The 22,698-nt window shown below is 39.5% G+C and overlaps 1 protein-coding gene across 2 annotated transcripts in view; it reads left to right on the plus strand.

The window, feature by feature from the left end:
- The first annotated feature begins 6,150 nt into the window (after positions 1-6,150).
- The window catches only part of LOC106577237 (uncharacterized), a 33,814-nt gene continuing 17,266 nt past the window's right edge, over positions 6,151-22,698 (plus strand). Inside the window, exons 1-3 of one of the 2 annotated variants that reach the window (XM_014155155.3) lie at positions 6,151-6,398; positions 21,886-21,968; positions 22,560-22,643. In XM_014155155.3, coding sequence (XP_014010630.1) covers positions 6,341-6,398; positions 21,886-21,968; positions 22,560-22,643 — 225 coding nt within the window. In that variant the 5' untranslated portion in view covers positions 6,151-6,340. The remainder of the gene's footprint in view (positions 6,399-21,885; positions 21,969-22,559; positions 22,644-22,698) is intronic. The other variant, XM_014155156.3, reaches the window with a different exon arrangement.

Genomic DNA, 22,698 nt, shown 5'->3' on the forward strand with positions numbered 1-22,698 from the left:
CAAGCAAAAAATTCCGTAGCTCAAATACATAAATCTCATCAGGTCTAGGCCACAGCCACGACTCGGGGGTCTTAATTCAGGATTCAGAAAACACAATAGCCTGTGTACATAACAATCAGGAAGACAAAGATAGTGCTAAAAATATGATATTATATAATATACGTATTGTGCTCAGAAGTGTAATGTACTGTGTGTGTCCTCTTACCGTAATCCTAATCTAATAATAATATATATCTCTGGCAGATGACAGAATCTGTAAAGGCTCATGTAACCAGTAGCTCTTGGTTTGGTATTTGGTTTTTGTCATTGATTATTTAGAGGAATCAGGATTGGATGAAGGCGGTGCTTAAACTGATGCAGTAATTTTCAAGTCTGTGAGCGGATGATAAATGGTTTCCACTAGATTCCATAGCCACAATGTCAAAATTGGCTGTATTGTCAAAATTAATGAAACAAAAATGTGCTTTTTGGCCATGATAAACATGGGTGAAATCTACGGAAGGGAGGGGTTTGCTCGAGAGTTTCCGTTTATGAATTAGGAGACTTTGCTTCCTTCCTTTGCACAAAGGAACACACACAACACACACACACACACACACACACACACACACACACACACACACACACACACACACACACACACACACACACACACACACACACACACACACACACACACACACACACACACACAAAAACACACGTTCTTCCTCTTCTCTCCCCTACAGACCCAGGTTAGATGACCATTCCGTCAGTGTTGGACCCTACTCTGGCTCCCCCTGGCTGTCACGTAGTGTCACTGTTCACCCAGTTTACTCCATACTGTTTGGACGGAGGGAGAGCGTGGACAGACCAGGACAGAGAGGCCTTCGCAGATTCAGGTTGCAACGCACACACACACACACACACACACACACACACACACACACACACACACACACACACACACACACACACACACACACACACACACACACACACACACACACACACACACACACACACACACACATGCACACATGGACACGCACACACGCAGGCACACTGACTCACACACACTCTTAGAGCAGTGGTCACTAAAGCTATATAACTTTAGTGAATAGACAGTAACACATACATTGACCAAATGTCTGTGGGTGCCTGTGTATCTGTGTAGCATTTAGTTGGATTGAGCAGTACACCCCTGGGTTCAAATCATCCATTGTTGGCAAGACATCCTGACTCCTCCTGACCTGGAGAGGATATCTGGCCTAACTGGAGGGGTGTGTGTGTGTGTGTGAATATTTCTGTGTGTACAGAAATATAGAGTAGATAGTGTTCCACTGGGATTGATTTGCATTCAGCTAAACCACTGGCTCTGGACCAGAAAGTGATTTGTATAGCAGCGGCTCTCTTCCTCCTTCTGCTTTCCTTTAGAGAGAAAGAGACAGAGAGAGAGGAGAGAGGAGAGAGAGAGGAGAGAGAGAGGAGAGAGGAGAGAGAGAGGAGAGAGAGAGGAGAGAGAAGGGAGAGAGAGGAGAGAGAGAGAGAGAGAGAGAGAGAGAGAGAGGGGAGAGAGAGAGAGAGAACAGAACAAAGCATATAACTAATTGCATTGAACGGTTAATGCTTAGGCCAACAGTTACCATTATACTGTCCTTCAGAATCAAAGTTCATATCTGATATTCAAAGTAGTTCAAGCACTTGCGTCTGCAGTATTTGTGTAATCGTTTATCATATGTTGGAGGTTGATATTGTAGTATTTCAGTATTTCAGTATTTGCATGCTTATACTACTGATGAGTTTACAGTGCTGCTTTCACAAAGCCGATGAAGGGACTCATTAAAACTTCTTGAGAGCCGGTGGCAGTATTCGGTATTTCGGAAGACTGACGTGCCCAAAGTAAACTGCCTGTCACTCAGGCCCAGAAGCTAGGACGTGCATATAATTATTATTCGTATTTGATAAAAAACACTCTGAAGTTTCTAAAACTGTTAAAATAATGTCTGTGAGTATAACAGAACTGATATGGCAGGCAAAACCCTGAGGAGAATCCATCCAGATTTTTTTTTTTAGGTGTCTGCCCATCCAAATCCTTGTTTATGGGAAAATCAAAGTAATACCTCCCAGATTGCAGTTCCTAGGGCTTTCAGTAGATGTCAACAGTCTTTATAAAGAATTTCAGGCTTGTTTTTTTTTAATTAGCTAGAATTTTTTGTTTTTCTAGGTGGCTAGAAACATTTTGACTGTAGTATTGTGGCGCGCATGGATGAGGGCGCGCACTTCGTTATTTATCTCCGGTAATGAACATACTATTCTCCGTCTTAAATTGTATCATTTATTTACATATTAGGGTACCTGAGGATTGATTAGAAAGGTTGTTTGACTTGTTTGGATGAAGTTTATTGGTAACTTTTGGGATTCATTTGTATGCATTTTGAACGAGGGAAACATTTAGATTACTGAATCAAGCGCGCCAACTAAACTGACTTTTTGGGATATAAAGAAGGACTTTATCGAACAAAACAACCATTTGATGTGTAGCTGGGACCCTTGGGATTGCAAACAGAGGAAGATCTTCAAAGGTAAGTGATTCATTTTATCGCTATTTCTGACTTTCGTGACGCCTCTGCTTGTTAGGAAAATGTTTGTAATGCTTTTGTATGCGGGGCGCTGTCCTCAGATAATTGCATGGTAAGCTTTCGCCATAAAGCCTTTTTGAAATATGACAAAGCGGCTGGATTAACAAGAAGTTAAGCTTTTAAATGATGTATGACACTTGTATTTTCATAAATGTTTAATATTACTATTTTTATATTTTGAAGTTGGCGTGCTCTGATTTCACCGGATGTTGTCGAATTTGATCCCGTTAACGGGATTTCTGAGCTAAGAGTTAAGGACTTAAGTCTTAGATTATTGCAGTTAGTAAGTCCAAGTCTATCACTATCTTAACTGTCAAGATTTTATCAACTGAACTAACGTTCCCTTTTTCAATCTCCTATACTCATTCAGAGGCTCAATTCCATTTCTGCATTTTTCACTCAGTTCTGTTCTTTCCACTCTCAGTTCCCCATCAGGGGAATCCCTCAGAGATGAGGATGAGTGAAACAAAGCCCCTGTCTTCTTAGTCATGCCTAAATGAGAAGTGTCGTCAGCAAAGTTATGCTCTAAACCCTTATTGTTTCCTCCGTTCCCTAAATTTCAATCGTCTATCCTTCCCCCTGAAGTGTGCACTCGTACACTCACCATGTATCTAGGCCTAGAGCCTATCCACACAAACAGAAACTACCTATTCTACTTGCATGGCTAAAAGTTTCAAAAGGATGGAGTGGTGTAAGAAATATGGTGGGAACTCTCCCTAGCACCTGCTCACGCCAATCGAATGCTTTGATCATTGAGGGGGATTGAACGAGAGGGCACTTTAGGGAGAAGGGTGAAATTGGACTTGGGTTTATGTAGTATGTTCTTTTATCCTTTACAGAATATCTTCCACGGAGTGATGTCATTGGATCAGCTCTACCTCGCTTGACCTTTGCCCTCCCTTTCAGACTACCGTCCACCAAAGGACTTTAGCTGTGAGGCAGCGGCTGCCATCCAGGTTTGTGATTGGTCATAAATGGTTTATTGGCGTTTTATTCGGTGCCAGCTCCAAGTCATCCTAGTGTGTGTGTGTGTGTGTGTGTGTGTGTGTGTGTGTGTGTGTGTGTGTGTGTGTGTGTGTGTGTGTGTGTGTGTGTGTGTGTGTGTGTGTGTGTGTGTGTGTGTGTGTGTGTGTTCTACACTTGACACCATATTGTTGGACGTGTCCAGTAATATCATTTTTGGAGCTTTGGACATTGTAAGAAACAATTCTTTAAAGCTACCATATGTACCTTTTTGGGCAACCCAACTAAATTCACATAGAAATGTAAGTTATAGATCTGTCATTCTCATTGAAAGAAAGTCTAAGAAGTGGTAGATCTGTTCTATGTGTGCTATTCCTATGCTTCCCGTACTTAAGTTTTGTTTTTGTTTTTGTGTCTTTTACTTTCGGTTTTCTACACCATCTTCAAACAGCTGAAAATATAATATTTTTGGTTATTGAAAATATATTTCACAGCGCTTTAGATGGTACAAAGATTGCTTGCTTTGTCACATAAACAAAAATGAGGCAAACTATTAGAAATTTAGCAACCAGGAAATGGTGGAGCGATTCCTGCATACGGCACCTTTAAGATAAGAGAATTGGATTAATGGGGAGATGTAATTGCTGTTACTACAGCTGTTCTCATACGCAACACACAGATATAGAATTACTAGAATGGACACAGTTCTGTGTACTCTGTGACAGGAGAAAAGGCTTGAGTAAGTGTGTGTTCTCAGATGTGTGTGTTCCATTCGCAAGTAGGTGAATGAATGCACAGTATGTAGAGCTACAGTATATGGTGCTCAGGTGTGGGTGTGTTCATTCTGTTCTAAGCTGAGTGTGTGTGTGTACACTCTCAGAAAAAAAGGTGCTATCTAGAACCTAAAAGGGTTATTTGGCTGTCACCATAGGAGAACCCTTTAAAGAACCCTTTCTGGTTCCAAATAGAACCCTTTTGGTTCCAGTTAGAACCATTTTGGGTTTCATGTAGAACCCTTTCCACAGAGGGTCGAAAGTTGACATACACCTTAGCCAAATACATTTAAACTCAGTTTTCACAATTCCTGACATTTATCTTAGTAATCATTCCCTGTTTTAGGTCAGTTAGGATCACCACTTTATTTTAAGAATGTGAAATGTCAGAATAATAGTAGAGAAAATTATTTATTTCAGATTTTATTTCTTTCATCACATTCCAAGTGGGTCAGAAGTTTACATACACTCAATTAGTATTTGGTAGCATTGCCTTTAAATTGTTTCACTTGCGTCAAACATTTCAGGTAGCTTTCCACAAGCTTCCCACAAGAAGTTGGGTGAATTTTGGCCCATTCCTCCTGACAGAGCTGGTGTAACTGAATCAGGTTTGTAGGCCTCCTTGCACGCACACGCTTTTTCAGTTGTGCCCACAAATGTTCTATGGGATTGAGGTCAGGGCTTTGTGATGGCCACTCCAATACCTTGACTTTCTTGTCCTTAACCTGTTGAGGACAGACGTTCCGCTAGCGGAACCCCTAGCCAACAGCCAATGGCATCACACGGCGCGAAATACAAAACCAACTAAAATACCACAATTCAATTTTCTCAAACAATCAACTATTTACACCATTTTAAAGATAAGACTCTCGTTAATCTAACCACATTGTCCGATTTCAAAAAGGCTTAACAGCGAAACCAAAACATTAGATTATGTTAGGAGAGTACATAGACACAAATAATCACACAGCAATTTTCCAAGCAAGCATATATGTCACATAAACCCAAACCACAGCTAAATGCAGCACTAACCTTTGATGATCTTCATCAGATGACACTCCTAGGACATTATGTTATACAATACATGCATGTTTTGTTCAATCAAGTTCAGATGGCAGCGCACTATTGGCCCAGTGTTGTCTGAGTTTGTTCTTAACTGACTTGCTAGTTAAATAAATCAAATGTGTTATGTGAATGAATATCCTTTGAACAATCCTAATGTGAATAAAACTCTATCTCTATTGTTTACAAATGTTGTAAAAAATATATTTTATGAACTTTGAACCAAATGTCTAAATTGAACAAATCCAGCTGAAATTACAGTCTGTCCGTCGGTCTTTCTGTGAAGATCTCAATTGAATATTTTGGTCCAAATTAAAACATCTTAAACTAAAAGGCTACTGTCAAAACATTAGGTGAGGTTTGAGAATCCCCACGGGTCCATGTAAATTAGGTTGTAACTATCAGGGGTTGAGAGTATCGTACACTAAATAGTTGCCACCACCCTTTTATTTTGAAAAATACCATTCTATAGAATCTATTGAAAGCGAAATCCTTTCCATGGAAATTTGGGACGTTATATCAACTGATGCTGAATTGTCATGTAGAATGTTCATTCAAATTATGCTAACTGATGTGGCTCATGGAATGGAATATAGGCCTATTTGTTGTAATGTCAGTTGAATTAACTCAAAACATTACAGCACAGATTGAAGGGTACACACGTACACTTCTAAATTCTATTTCTATGTGAAAATGTATATAAACGTTGGATTTTGTCGTGAACTGCCTCTTTAAGACGTGGGCATTGGGTGGAACCTCCAACGAACCAAATATGCCGACTCATGACGCCCAGGAAGCCCCGAACAAACCTCCCAAATTCCCGCAGATCTGAGACAGCTAAGGTCCCCATGTTATAAGCGTTTTTTACTTTGTAACAATGTGTGTGGTTTTATTAACGGGTATTTGAGTCGATAATGCTGAATGGTCGGTGTCATGCGGTTCACATGGGATATTTACAGGCTGTTGGGGCTTGGGAGCGGTAAGAAATCTCCACTTTTTACAACTCTTTTCGAACTTTCCTCTCAACTCGTTAACAGTTAGTCGGCAAAAAAAAAGTTGATTTGGCCTTTGAACTAGGATTACAAAACATTTCAAGTGAGTGTTTGTGACATTTAACTAGTTACCCTGGTAGAATAACTAATCTGTAATAACATACTTCGGCGCTTTTGTTGCTTAGAAGTTAAAATACATTCAAACAAGTGGCTACGCTTGCCACTCTCCCGCTAGCTTTTTCGAAGCTACATTGGAACATTAGTAAATATAAAATGTAACGATTGCTACACGAATTTACTTCGGAGTTCTCATGATGTGGATTGTTGAATGGCCCACAAAAAGAGTTGTAACGTGTCAACTATATTTCAATAAAGTATGTCGGTCTATACTGAAAACAGCACAGTGTTTTTGCACATTTGCACATCTTACTCAATGCAGGAATCTGAAAGCACATCCATAAACCTTGGCTATTAGAGTAACACTTCCTTTCATCGCCTCGTCCAAAAACACTTTATTGAAGCACTACTGATAAGAATTGCTCAATCGATAACATGGCATAGCCTTGCTCTCCAGAACCCAATGCATTAAAGCTGCAATGTGCAACCAGACACAATTCACATAGAAGAGTATGTTATAGAGATGTCATTCTCATTGAAAGCAAGTCTTAAGAAGCGGTAGATCTGTTCTATGTCAAATCAAATTGTATTAGTCACATGCGCCGAATACAAAAGGCGTGGACCTTACACTGAAATGCTTACTTACTGCCCTAACCAACAATGAAGTAAAAAAAATATGTAGAATAAGAAATAAAGTAACAAGTAATTGAAGAACAGCAGTAAAATAACAATAGCGAGACTATATACAGGGGGGTACTGGTACAGAGTCAATGTGCGGGGGCACCAGTTAGTTGAGGTAATATGTACTAGAGGTTGACCGATTATGATTTTCCCGATGCCGATTATTGGAGGACCCAAAAACCCTGATGCCGATGATTTTTTTTTTTTACATCATTTATTTTATTATATATATATATATATATATATATATATATATATATATATATATATATATATATATATATATATATATATATATATATATATATATATATTTGTAATAATGGCAATTACAACAATACTGAATGAACAATGAACACTTTTTTATTTTAACTTAATATAATACATCAATAAAATCAATTTAGTCTCAAATAAATTATGAAACATGTTCAGTTTGGTTTAAATAGTGCAAAAACAAATTGTTGGAGAAGAAAGTAAAAGTGCAATATGTGCCATGTAAAAAAGCTAATGTTTAAGTTTCTTGCTGAGAACATATGAAAGCTGGTGGTTCCTTTTAACATGAGTCTTCATTATTCCCACGTAAGAATTTTTAGGTTGAAGTTATTATAGGACTATTTCTCTCTATACCATTTGTATTTCATATACCTTTGACTATTGGACATTCTAATAGGTACTTTAGTATTATCAGCCTAATCTCGGGAGTTGATACGCTTCAAGTCATTAACAGCGCGATGCTTGAAGCATTGCGAAGAGCTGCTGGCAAACGCAGTAAGTGCTGTTTGATTGAATGCTTACGAGCCTGCTGCTGCCTACCACCGCTCAGTCAGACTACTCTATCAAATCATAGACATAATTAAAATATAATAACACAGAGAAATACGAGCCTTAGGTCATTAATATGGTCAAATCCGGAAACTATCATTTCGAAAACAAAACATTTATTCCTTCAGTGAAATACGGAATCGTTCCGTATTTTATCTAACGGGTGGCATCCATAAGTCTAAATATAGCTGTTACATTGCACAACCTTCAATGTTATGTCATAATTACGTAAAATTCTGGCAAATTAGTTCGCAACGAGCCAGGCGGCCCAAACTGTTCGCATATACCCTGACTCTAAGTGCAATGAACGCAAGAGAAGTGACACAATTTCCCTAGTTTAATATTGCCTGCTAACATGAATTTCTTTTAACTAAATATACTTCTGTGTATTGATTTTAAGAAAGGCATTGATGTTTATGGTTAGGTACATTCGTGCAACAATTGTGCTTTTTTCACAAATTAGCTTTTGTTAAATCATCCCCCGTTTGGCGAAGTTGGCTGTCTTTGTTATGAAGAAATAGTCTTCACACAGTTCACAACAAGCCAGGCGGCCCAAACTGCTGCTTATACATTTTACGTTTACATTTTAGTCATGTAGCAGACGCTCTTATCCAGATTGACTTACAGTAGTGAATGCATACATTTTCATACTTTTCATTTCATGCATCCTTTTTTTTTTTTTTTTTTTTTTTTTTGTACTGGTCCCCCGTGGGAATCGAACCCACAACCCTGGCGTTGCAAAAACCATGCTCTACCAACTGAGCCACAGGGAAGGCTATACCCTGACTCTGTTGCAAGAGAAGTGACACAATTTCCCTAGTTAAAAGAAATTCATGTTAGCAGACAGTATTAACTAAATATGCAGGTTTAAAAATATATACTTGTGTATTGATTTTAAGAAAGGCGTTGATGTTTATGGTTAGGTACACATTGGTGCAACGACAGTGCTTTTTTTCGTGAATGCGCTTGTTAAATCACCCATTTGGTGAAGTAGGCTGTGATTCAATGATAAATTAACAGGCACCGCATCGATTATATGCAACGCAGGACAAGCTAGATAAACTAGTAATATCATCAACCATGTGTAGTTAACTAGTGATTATGTTAAGATTGATTGTTTTTTAAAAGGTAAGTTTAATGCTAGCTAGCACCTTACCTTGGCTCCTTGCTGCACTCCCATAACAGGTAGTCAGCCTGCCACGCATTCTCCTGGTGGAGTGCAATGTAATTGGCTATGATCGGTGTCCAAAAATGCAGATTACCGATTGTTATGAAAACTTGAAATCGGCCCTAATTAATCGGCCATTCTGTTTAATCGGTCAACCTCTAATATGTACATGTAGGTAGAGTTATGAAAGTGACTATGCATAGATGATAACACCATCTATGCATAGTCACTATGCATTGCTATGCTTTCCGTTCTTAAGTTTCAATGTTGCATCTTTTATTTTCGGTTTGTACAGCAGCCTCAAACGTCTGAAACACATGAATTTCCATAACCAAAATATTTTCATCAATGCTCACAAAAAAATGGTCATGGCCATGACTGAAGACAAACGAGTTGTCTTTGGGGTGTGGTTTGATGTGGGTGTTCCTTGGGTGTGTCTGACTGATTTCATGTCAACTGTAATATGGTTACATTTTAAACTCTAACAATCTATTTGAGAGACAACAAGTGCTCATTGTGCAAATGTATTTATACTTTCAATAAACATTTGGAAAGAAAATCTAGTTTACATGTTGTCAACAATCTAAGCCAACCCTGTCTGTTTTGTCCCATAGTGCACACACATCGGTTGTTGCTAAACAACCAACCCGTCTATGGAGAGAATTCAGTTTTGAATTTGAGGACTTCTCCCCTCCTGACTGACTCATCATCTCAAGATTGTCAGCTAATTAGGTTCAACGTGTAGGCTAAAGACCTTGTATTTAGCCAACGTGACAGCAGCTAGCTTGCATAGCTTGGTGATATGATAGCCAGCTGCAGCTATATTTCTCTGTCAAATCAGATATGGCAAGAATTAGTGTCTGAAATGTGTAGAAGAATTAGTGTCTGGAATAAGACAGACTTGCTACAAAAGTAGCTTGCAACTTAGTTTCAACATTTCATAACATCAAGTAAATACATGTTATCACATGTTATCGTGGATACATTATAAACTACTGCCAGTTGAGTGCCCATGGTCTTCAGTCAGCTCAGCTACACAATATTCTATAACTGGCAAGTTTTGTCTCTCCTTATGTCTGCTATTAGATCTTTCCCGGGAAACAAATCCTAGAACTAATCTCCCTACAGGTGTAGGCTACATGTGGACATTGCACAAACATCACCCAACTTGAGTGTAGATGCATCAACAACAAAAAAATCTAAGGATGTGTTTGTGTTACAAAGACGAAACATTTTCTGCTGTAAATATCATATTGTTGTGCTTATATAGACTGTATGCCTACACTTTACCTAACAAATAAAATCAGTTCTGTTTAGAGCATAACTTCAGCTGTCTAACCAGAACTAGAATGGCATTTCTATGGCCTATTTGCCCAAATCTAAGGATTATTTAACACACTGACATGCACACCTCTCTGGGTAAGGTTCTGTCTTCAAGTCGCCAGTCAGTGATAAGTCCCTTCCATCTAAGTAATGTATTACAGGTTATGGACAGGTGCCGTCAGGTGGCAGGAGGGGTGGAGTGTATGACACTCCATCCTGGATATGACAGAGTTTGAGTTCAATAACTACAGACAGATGTGAGATGCAGGAGGATGGCACTCTTCTCATACTGAGTAACCTACAGCGTAATATGACAAAAATGCAATAGCTGAACTTATGTAGATATTCTAAACAGTGTTATGATAACAAAATGAAAACACGAAGCAGAGGACTCTTTGGTCCTTTAAAAACCTACTCTATGTAAAAGATTGTGTGCTAATAGCTTGGAAAATAAATAAATGTGACTCTGGATGATAGGATAATGATGTTTGTTTCCAACATTAGGGCTGTTTTCCTAAAGAAGTTAAAATCACTTTGTGTTTTGTTTCCTTGCCACGATACTATCCTGATACTGGTATTGTCCCAGCCCTAGTGGTTATGTCCTCCATTACTCTAAAACGGACTGGTGTCTGGTCACTGTCTCCTTATCTGGTGATCTGTCATCATTTTTTGCCCTAGGAAATACACACTGTTTCTTGTTGGCATCTTTTCAAATCAAATCCAATTTTATTTGTCACATGCGCCGACCTTACCGTGAAATGCTTACTTACAAACCCTTAAACAATGCAGTTCAAGAAATAGAGTCAAGAAAATATTTACTAAATAATCGAAAGTAAAAAATAAATAATAATAATAATAAAAAGTAACATAAGAAATGTACATAGCAATAACAAGGCTATATACAGGGGGTACTGGTACCGAGACAATGTGTGCGGGTACAGGTTAGTCAAGGTCATTTGTAAAGTGACTATGCATAGATAATAAACAGCCAGTAGCAGCAGTGTAAAAGCAAAGGAGGGGGGGTCAATGTAAATAGTCCGGGTGGCCATTTGATTAGTTGTTCAGCACTCTTATGGCTTGTGGGTAGAAGTTGTTAAGGATCCTTTTGGTCCTAGACTTAGTGCTCCCGTACTGCTTACCATGCAGTAGCAGAGAGAACAGTCTGTGACTTGAGTGACTGGAGTCTTTGACACATTTTTGGGCCTTCCTCTGACACTGCCTAGTATATAGGTCCTGGATGTCAGGAAGCTTGGCCCCAGTGATGTACTGGGCTGTACGCCCAGTACATCACTGGGGCCAAGTCTAGGACCAAAAGGTGAGAATTTTTGGACGATAAACAAATTACTTGCATGGACACAGTTTTATTTAGGAATTTTAGTTTCAACCGTACCAAATGGGGAAAGAATACAATGTAACAAATAGTCAAACTATGTGTGAAAACGCTGTTACTGTAGCAGGTTTGCACCGATCCTTATGACTGTGTGCCCCCAGCCAACAAACTACACTTCCGCCCAGTTACATTTACACATGGGCAATGGTGGAAAAAGTACCCAACTGTCATACTTGAGTAAAAGTAAAGATACCTTAACAGAAAATGACTCAAGTAAAAGTCAGTCACCCAGTAAAATTGTACTTGAGTAAAACATTTTGGTTTAAAATATACTTAAGTATAAAAAGTAAAAGTATAAATAATTTCAAATTCCTTATATTTAGCAAACCAGCCATTTTTTTTTTTTATATTACGGATAGCCAGGGGCACGCTCCAACATTCACACATAATTTACAAGTGAGTCTGCCAGATCAGAGGCAGTACGGATGAATTTGACTATTTTCCTGTCCTGCTAAGCATTCAAAATGTAACGAGTACTTTTGGGTGTCAAGGAAAATCTGTCGCCCATGGGATGGAAACCTAGTTACAGTGTGTAAATGATAACACATTAGTGCAGAAAAGAAATACATTGATTAAAATGCTGGAAATAAACAATTTAACTATGCAAAAGGTTGTGTGAATTAAAAAAATAGATTCTAGATGCCTGGCTCAAAAAGGGCCCCGTTGTCTTCAGTGATTTAAGCAAACACCTGGGCTATTAATTTAAGTTTTACGGTATTCAGTTTGTGGCCCATGTGGGAATCAAACCCACAACTGCCCCAACCAACCAACCAACCAACCAAACTGCGGGAACCACATAACATTTCCGAAATGTTTATACTTTCTACAAAGTTTCCCTCAACATTTTTTGTTGACAATGTTTCTTTCTCTTGTAGATATCAGAGATGAGTTACATAACATGATACACAGAGAGCACAGGAGGTTGGTGGCACCTTTAGCAGGAGCCCCTCTTCCCCAGTGATGGCTGGAGTGGACCAGATGGAATGGTATCAAACACATGGTTTCCATGTGTTTGATGCCATTTCATTCGCTCCATTCTAACCATTATTATGAGCCGTCCTCCCCTCAGCAGCCTCCACTGACAGAGACTAAATACTTTCCCCCTTCCCATTTGTGCTAAATACTGACATGCTGTTCCTCTTTTCTTTTTGATCACTAACTTTACTCTTGCTCTAAATTCGCCACAACATGTTGGGTAGCCCGAGTGGCACAGCGCTCTAAAGCACTGCATCTCAGTGCTGGAGGCGTCACTACAGACCCTGGTTCGGTTCCAGGCTGTATCACAACCGGCCATGATTGGGAGTCCCGTAGGGCGGCGCACAATTGGCCCAGTGTCGTCTGGTTTTGGCCGGGGTTGGCCGTCATTGTAAATAATAATTTGTTCTTAACTGACTTGACTAGTTAAATAAAGGTTCAATAAAAAAGCTGTGATTACAAAGTAGCTCTTTGAATCCCCTGGTTTCTGATCTCTTTGTCTAGGCCCGATTCCAGTCGCAGAAAGTCTAGCTTGCAGCCCTGTTCCCCATTTTTTTGTATTTGTATTTGTTTCTGAGTAACTTGATGACATGTGGTAATTACGTAGGTAGGTACAGTACATTGTTTTTTACATTTTATTAGGATCCCCATTAGCCGATGTCAATGGCGACAGCTAGTCTTTCTGAGGTCCGACGCAAAACGGAAAAGACATTAGAGACAAGACTTTACAATTTACATAGGATAAAGAAATAATACTCCAAGCTGCAGCGCAATACTACTTGTAAAACATAGAGAACTGATAATATATACTGGTTGTTGGGGTGGGGGTCCGTTGGTGGCTTTTCACAATTTCTTTGGAATCCTCATGTCTTGCTCATTGTTAGACTTATTTATTTTTGGTCCAAATTGGATGTTATGTACAATATTTATTTTATATGAATCCAATCATTTAAAATGGCCAATTTGGGAGAAATCAATTAGCTTCATTTCTCAGAGATCAAATTATATTTCAACAAAATGTTGTAGGAAGTCTAATCTAATCTGTTTCTAACTACAGAAATGATTTTCGAACAATCTTGAGATGGTGGCAGTCAATCCTCTTTCTGGTGCTTTTTTGTGGTGGAACGACCCAACAATCTCTAATTGTAGAATTTTGCGCTTTCTCACACACCTGTGATCTGAGATGGTAGATGATTTCAGTCATGCAAATGTCTAGCAGGTACAATTATAGAGTATGATGAGTCCAAAATGTGTGCTGGTGTTGTTAGTGCTAGGCTGGAACGAAAGCCGGACCACAGTAGGCATAGCTCTCCAGGACAGGGCAGAGTCGGAAAGCTCTGATTTGGGTAGTGATGACGAGGGAGGCTGAGTACTGTATTTAGCTAGATGGTGTAGCTAGCCTCCCACAGTTTGGGATGATATACTGTATATTTTACATTCTTGTGTCAGCAAAATCCCCTTTCAGCACCACTAATTTCCTTCAAGAGGTAAACACCGGATCTTTTGTTGCTATTGGCATCAGATCTGGATAATTTGTTGGACAGAGAACATTCCTTTATGATGGGGATTGAAGGAACAGTATGATTTAGCAGGTAATGGGTACTCAGACGGTGCAGTAAGAACATGCGTAACCTTTCCATTTAAATAGCAGGACTGGGTGGAGTTTTTGCCATATTGCCTAGTGTTTTGTCTACGTCTATCCTGTCCTCTCAGATCTCAGGGCTTCTGGATGGGACCAGATGCTGAGATTTACTCCATCCCTATATGGTCTGGTGGTGAGTCACAGATGGATAGTTAGTCACCATTGGTGTTTGTATGTGTGCGCGTGGGAACTACTGCAAGAAATGCCACAGATCTTCCACACTGAGGAGATGGAAATTTCAACAGTGTACAGGTCTATGTATGGATGTCAATCCAGTGTTTTATCTAAATGTCCCCCCTGTTCACTTTCCATTTTGGAAACATTTTGCTACATTGTGCCCTGCTGAACATGCCCACTGTATCTGTATCCCATTACCTGTATATTTGTCCTGGTGTCTTCCAGGGTGAATCAACTGACACAGTGGCCCTGACCTGACCCCTAGCAGCCCAATAGGAAATCAGCATACTGTCATGTGAGGGGAACTTATGACATCAACCACTCTAGTATTATATTCATCAATGGACTTGTACCCTACTGACATCATGGCCATTTAGATTAAAGGAACAGCTTTCTGAAGAAGAAAAAAAAAAAAGATATATATCTATTTTTCACTGAGCTCCTTTTGAGGTTAGAAGACCATAACGATATACATTTTTCATATAACTATCCCTTTAAATGTCTTCCCTTCTACCCTAAGAAGTTTGAACTCGGCTTTGGGAAGGGACTCTGCGGGCCCTAGTCATGATGAGGCTGTGACATCACAGGTCAACCAGCTCCCCAGACCTTCCCTGTCCTCCCAGAACATATTGTTGGATGACTTTGTCCATGTTCAGCCATTTAAAGTAATTTAGAAAAGATGGCTATGTTTTGATAAAGCCGTAGCCCAGAGCAGGGATCATCAACTAGGTTCAGCTCGCTGGATGTTTTTTTTTCTCTTTTTCTTGAGCTGATGGTCAGGGGGCTGGAACATAATTACAAATAATTTGTCAAATGCAAATTGGCCGCAAAAAGCACAAACAAATATAGCATTTGACAAAAACATAATAATTTCAAACTTGCTTACATTTGTATACAGTCAAATATCTCTTATGCGTGGGAATACATTCTAACAGATTTCCTAAATTAAATAACAGCCAAGCAAAACACCAGCACTAATTTTAGCCTCTAGTACAGAGACCGATACACACGGTTTTGATGTGTGTTGGTTTGATCTTAGCAGATGTTCTACATATGGATACCAACTGTCCCCACCCACCCTCTTCTTGTCTCTGTGTGTACACTCAGAGATCTCATGATCTGCATCATCATTAAACTCATATTCACCCTGTCTCACCATTTACTAGGCTCACACAAACTCTGTTGGGGTTTTAGGCTGGGTTTCTGTATAAGCACTTTATGACATCTGCTGATATAAAAATGGCTTTCTAAATATATTTTGATTTGTTTCTACAGAACTCCCACACCTGTGCGTACACATGTTTCATGTAGAGGCTGCACTTAGACACAGACCTAGAAAACGTACAACTGATCTTACATCGGTCTAAGGGCAACATCCTCCTACTCAGTCATAGCCCCAACACATGCCTCCTTCACTTAAGCCGTTTCCATTAGAGGTCAACCGATTATGATTTTTCTACGCCGATACAGATTATTGGAGGACCAAAAAAAGCCAATACCGATTAATCGGCCGTTTAAAAAAAATAAGAAAAAAAAATAAAAAATTATTTTCTTTTTTTTACATTTTTTTTATATATATATTTGTAATAATGACAATTACAACAATACTGAATGAAAAATAGCACTTTTTTATTTTAACTTAATATGATACATAAATAAAATCAATTCAGTCTCAAATAAATAATGAAACCTGTTCAATTTGGTTTAAATAATGCATAAACACAATGTTGGAGAAGAAAGTAAAAGTGCAATATGTGCCATGTAAAAAAGCTAACATTTAAGTTCCTTGCTCAGAACATGAGAACGTATGAAAACTGGTGGTTCCTTTTAACATGAGTCTTCAATATTTCCAGGTAAGAAGTTTTAGGTTGTAGTTATTATAGGACTATTTCTCTCTATACCATTTGTATTTCATATACCTTTGACTATTGGATGTTCTTATAGACACTATAGCATTGCCAGCCTAATCTCGGGAGTTGATAGGCTTGAAGTCATAAACAGCGCTGTGCTTCAAGCATTGCAAAAAGCTGCTGGCAAATGGAGGAAAGTGCGGTTTGAATGAATGCTTACGAGCATGCTGCTGCCTACCACCGCTAAGACTGCTCTATCAAATATCAAATCATAGACTTAATTATAACATAATAACACACATATACGAGCCTTAGGTCGTTAATATGGTCAAATCCGGAAACTCATTTTGAAAACAAAACGTTTATTCTTTCAATGAAATACAGAACCGTCTAAATATTGCTGTTACATTGCACAACCTTCAATGTTATGTCATAATTATGTAAAATTCTGGCAAATTAATTATGGTCTTTGTTAGGAAGAAATGGTCTTCACACAGTTCGCAACAAGCCAGGTGACCCAAACTGCTGCATATACCCTGACTCTGCCTGCACTGAACGCAAGAGAAGTGACACAATTTCAGGCACCGCATTGATTATATGCAAATCTAGTTAAACTAGTAATATCATCAACCATGTGTAGTTAATTAGTGATTATGTTAAGATTGATTGTTTATTATAAGTTTAATGCTAGCTAGCATCTTACCATGGCCTCCTTGCTGCCTGCACTTGCGTAACAGGTGGTCAGCCTGCCACGCAGTCGCCTCGTGGATTGCAATATAATCGGCCATAATCGGCGTCCAAAAATGCCAGTTACCCATTCGTTATGAACTTGAAATTGGCCCTAATCAATCGGCCATTCCGATTAATCGGTCGACCTCTAGTTTCCATGTCAACCCATCCCATCGGAGCTCATTTCCTTCTGTTATTTTAGTTTCCCTATTGTCTCCCCTCAGACAAACTGTAGGCAAATGTCACTAGACCAGACCGATGTAATGTCTAGACTAGACAAATGACGCATGATTCCACAACAATCAGTTTCACTCCTTAATCACGGAACTTACTGTTTAACCACTGAACTCTGTTTTGTGTCAAGTGAATAACTGTCTGTTGTTGCCCAGTGCATGACCATGGTTTTTGTTGCCCAGTGAAGGATCATTGATTTAAAAGTTTAACAAACCATACAACTCTATGCACAAGGACTCCTTTTAACAATTTGCATTGACATTTTTACAGAAACACACTTACTGGAAGAAGTTTGGTAACAGAATTTCTGTAAAATCTCCCTAAATGTTTTCAAAAACTCTGTTAAATATCTGCTCTGAATTAAGATTCAACAATGTCAGCCGATACAATGGGGTGTAATCTATGACACCACACCTTGACATTGAAAAAATCTATTTGGTTTATTGAGTAAGTGAAGTGGATTTACACCGGGTAATGGAATTTCATCATGGATCCCTGATCTGTACAACATAGAAATGCATAACTATGGATATGAATGTCATTCTCTTCATGGTGATGTATCCTAAATAGGTACACTAAAGTATACATATGAAATATCCTCCTTTGCATATCTGGGTATTATTCTACACACTGGCTATTATTTTAATGAGCTCTGCTCTCAACAAGACCAAATCTGGTTGGTCTGGACCAAATCTGAAACAATCATAGATGTCTATGTTTCACAAGTTTGGACATCAAAGTACAGCACGGTAGAGATCAGTACAGTTGAGCACAGAACAGTACAGTAGAGTTCAGCACAGTAAAGTATAGTACAGTACATTATAGTGTTCTCAACTCGTGTGCCCTACTGTGTACTGTGCTGAACTGTACTGTACTGAACTAATACTCTGCTGTACTGTGCTTTCCAAACTTGTGAACCCAACTGTGGTTTGACTTCTATAATTTCCCATTGTAGCCAATTCATTTGCAGAAATCCGTTACTGATTTTGGTGATTTTTAAAGTAACTATTTTAATCACTATCATAACTCTGTATTGTTGATGAAGGACCCATAACTATTTCACAGCACCTGTTGTTTATGAAGCATGTGACAAATACATTTTATTTGACTTATACATTTTCTTTATAAATTATTATCAGTAAAAACACTAACTAATTGATAGGTCTACCTATACATGTTATTTCTGTTAACTTTCATTATTGTCCCTCACGAGGGAGAGAAATTAGAAAATATATTGAAGATGAGTGGGTTTTTGGTCACAGAATTTCAAGGCACAGGGCAATGTTTCTAAAACTTACAAGGCAGAAAAAATGATCCAAAGCTAAATATACAGTGCCTATAGAAAGTCTACACTCCCTTTCAAAATGTTCACCTTTTGTTGCCTTATAGCCTGGAATTAAAATGCAAAATACTTAACACCCTTTGATCTACACATCCTACCGCACAAGTGACATTTTTGTAATGTATTTTTTGAAAATCAATAAATGGAATTAGCTTGGTTGCGTACTGTAAGCGTCCACACACCTTGTAATAGCAATCCTAAATTAGCTCAGGGCTAACCAATCACATTCAGAATCACACACCAAGTTTATTGGCCTCAACCTGTGTTAAATTGTAGTGATTCACATGATTTCAGGATTCATTCAGCAGTTCCTGTAGGTTCTGTCTGCTAGTAGTGACTTACAAAGCAAACACTCAATCATGAGCACCAAAGATCTTAAAAAAAAAACTCAGGGACAAAGTTGTGGAAAGGCAAAGATTGGTGTCACAGCCAGGCATACAGTGCATTCGGAAAGTATTCAGACATTTTGTTACATTACAGCCTTATTCTAAAATATATGAAGGAAGAAAAAAAATCATGACAAAGCGAAAACAGTTATGCAAATAAATGTGCAAAAATGTTTTTTTTTTTTTAAGTATTCAGACCCTTTGCTATGAGACTCGATATTGAGCTCAGGTAAATCCTGTTTCCATTGATCATCCTTGAGATGTTTCTCCAACTTGATTGGAGTCCACCTGTGGTAAATTCAATTGATTGGACATGATTTGGAAAGGCACACACCTGTCTATATAAGCTCCCTCAGTTGACAGTGCATGTCAGAGCAAAACTAAGCCATTAGGTCGAAGGAATTGTCCGTAGAGCTCCGAGACAGGTTTGTGTTGAGGCACAGATCTGGGGAAGGGTACCCAAACATTTCTACAGCATTGAAGGTTCCCAAGAACACAGTAGCCTCCATCATTATTAAATGGAAGGAGTTTGGAGCTGGCCGCCCGGCCAAACTGAGCAATCGGGGGGAAAAGGGCCTTGGTCAGGGAGGTGACCAAGAACCCGATGGTCACTCTGCTAGAACTTCAGTGTACTTGGGAGAACCTTCCAGAAGGACAACCATCTCTACAGCACCACCAATTAGGCCATTATGGTAGAGTGACCAGATGGAAGCCACTCCTCAGTTAAAGGCACATGACAGCCCGCTTGGATTATGCCAAAAGGCCTCTCCGACTATGAGAAACAAAATTCTCTGATCTGATGAAACCAAGATTTAATTATTTGGCCTGAATGCCAAGCGTCACGTCTGGAGTGAACCTGGCTCCATCCCTACAGTGAAGCATGGTGGTGGCAGTATCATGCTGTGGGGATTTCTTTCAGCAGCAGGGACTGGGAGACTAGTCAGGATCAATGGAAAGATGACCGGAGCAAAGTACAGAGATCCTGGATGAAAACCTGCTCCAGAGTGCTCAGGACCTCAGACCTCACCAGGACAATGACCCTAAGCACACAGCCAAGATAGCGCATGAGTGGCTTCGGGACAAGTTTCTGAATGTCCTTGAGTGGCCGAGCCAGACCCCGGAATTGAACCCGATCGAACATCCTATTTTCAGGAGATACCTGAAAATAGCTGTGCCGCGACGCTCCCCATCCAACTTGACAGAGCTTGAAAGGGATATGCAGAGAAGAATGTTAGAAATTATCCAAATACAGGAGTGTCAAGCTTGTAGCGTTATACCCAAGAAGACTTGAGGCTGTAATCGCTTCCAAAGGATCTTCAACAAAGTACTGAGTAAGGGGTCTGAATATTTATGTATATTTCAGTTTAGTATTTTTTTTATACATTTGCCAAATGATGGGGTGTTGTGTGTAGATTGAGGGGGGGGGGGGAAAGATTTAATCAATTTTAGAATAAGGCTGTGGAAAAAGTCAAGGTCTGAATACTTTCCGATTGCGCCGTATTTCTAGAGAAGTCACATGTACACCTCTTGACTGCTGTTTCACTTCTTCATTTTTAATGTCCTCGTTTTCGGTCCATTGGTCTCCATCAGAATTCAGAGCTTGAAATGTAAAACACAGAAGATTGAGTCCTGTCAGTGTAAGACACATGTCAAACTCATTCCACAGAGGGCAGAGTTTCTGCACTCCTCCCTTGGACTTGATTGATAATTATGGTCACTGGTTAGTAAGGAACTTCCCTCATCTAATTGTCTCGGTCTTAATTGACAGGATAAAAAAAAAAAAAAACAGCAGACACTAGGCCTTCCATGGAATGAGTTTGACACCACTGTTTTAAGGCTTTGACCATAAACAATATAAAGAATTATATATATTCTCAGTTCTCCTTTTGCAGAAGGAACTGTTCAGTCGTTAGACTTGTGTGCGTGACAGACTGACTTGAATCTGATGGCAGCGAGCCGTGACCTGGTTCAAGCCTGTATCTGACCACACAGTTCTGTTAATGTTAGCAAGGTTTCAACCAATTCTCTATATCAGACATTGATTGGCTTACCTCTGAGCATGTAACGTATGAATAGAACCCTGATGTACACATTAGGAACACCTACTCTTTCCGTGACATAGACTGACCACCTGAATCCAGGTGAAAGCTATGATCCTTTATTGATGTCACTTGTTAAATCCACTTCAATCAGTGTAGATGAAGGAGGAGACGGGTTAAAGAAGGGTTTTTAAGCCTTGAGACAATTGAGACATGGATTGTCTATGTGCGCCATTCAGAGGAGGAATGGGCAAGACAAAATATTGATGTGCATTTGAACGGGGTATGGTAGTAGGTGCCAGGCGCACAGGTTTGAGTGTGTCAAGAACTGCAACATTGCTGAGTTTTTCACGCTGAACAGTTTCCCGTGTGTATCAAGAATGGTCCACCACCCAAAGGATATCCAGCCAACTTAAAACAACTGAGGAAAGGAAGCATTGGAGTCAACATGGGCCAGCATCCCTGTGGAATGCTTTCAACACTTTGTAGTCCATGCCCTGATTAATTGAGGCTGTTCTGAGGGCAAATGGGGGTTCAACTCAATATTAGGAAGTTGTTCCTAATGTTTTGTACACTCGTATGTTTTTGTTTTTTCCCAGAAGCCCCCAGTGCCCAGGGCCAGGAGGAGATGGAGTGTGGCGCAGCGACCCCTGACCCCACCAATGACGTCACACTGTCTCAGGTAAGGTAATCATCTTCAAATCATATTTTTTGCAGGAATCTCCATACGAATGATTTTCCTGAAAATGATGTGACACTATCAGTCAGAGGTAAGGACATGTTACATTGAAGGACAATGTATGTTTGACAGTATTCGGAGCATTGTGATCTTAAAAGTTAAAAGGCATGCTCTGGAACTTAGGCGACGACTGAGTATTTTTTTTAAACCTCCCGCTTTGGGCTGGATGTGCCAATGTGTAGTTCATACATGCATAATCTATGAGCGGAATTACTGTCTTACCTCAATTAGCCACGAAATCCCTAGTTTGAAAGCGACGTTTTTTCTGGGAGCTGTGCTGCACCATTTTTCCCTACATTTTCCCCCACGGGTACCAGCCTTCTAGCAATTTGACTTCAAGCCAATGAGCTTCAGTCCCTCCACATTTGAGTGACAGCCAACAAGTGTTGCGCACACACAGTAGATGATGTGGTGCACATATCTGCACAAATGTGACGTAGTATGCAATTTTTGAGGACCACTTACGGTTCGTGAGCACTACTTTCAGAACTACTGGCTAGAAAGTATACAGTAGTACAAGATAATGTCTTTAAGGAACAGGACATCAGTGGAGAGGACAGTCTGAGTGAGGAGGAGAAGGCCAAACGCAGAGTGGAGCGACGCAGAGCCAAGAGGAAGGTGAGCAACACACGCACACACCACACCTACTCCTCCTGAGCCATAGTGTTTAGTT

The sequence above is a fragment of the Salmo salar genome, chromosome 18 (genome assembly GCF_965601325.2).
Source record: "Salmo salar chromosome 18, fSalSal1, whole genome shotgun sequence".
Classification (NCBI taxonomy): domain Eukaryota; kingdom Metazoa; phylum Chordata; class Actinopteri; order Salmoniformes; family Salmonidae; genus Salmo; species Salmo salar.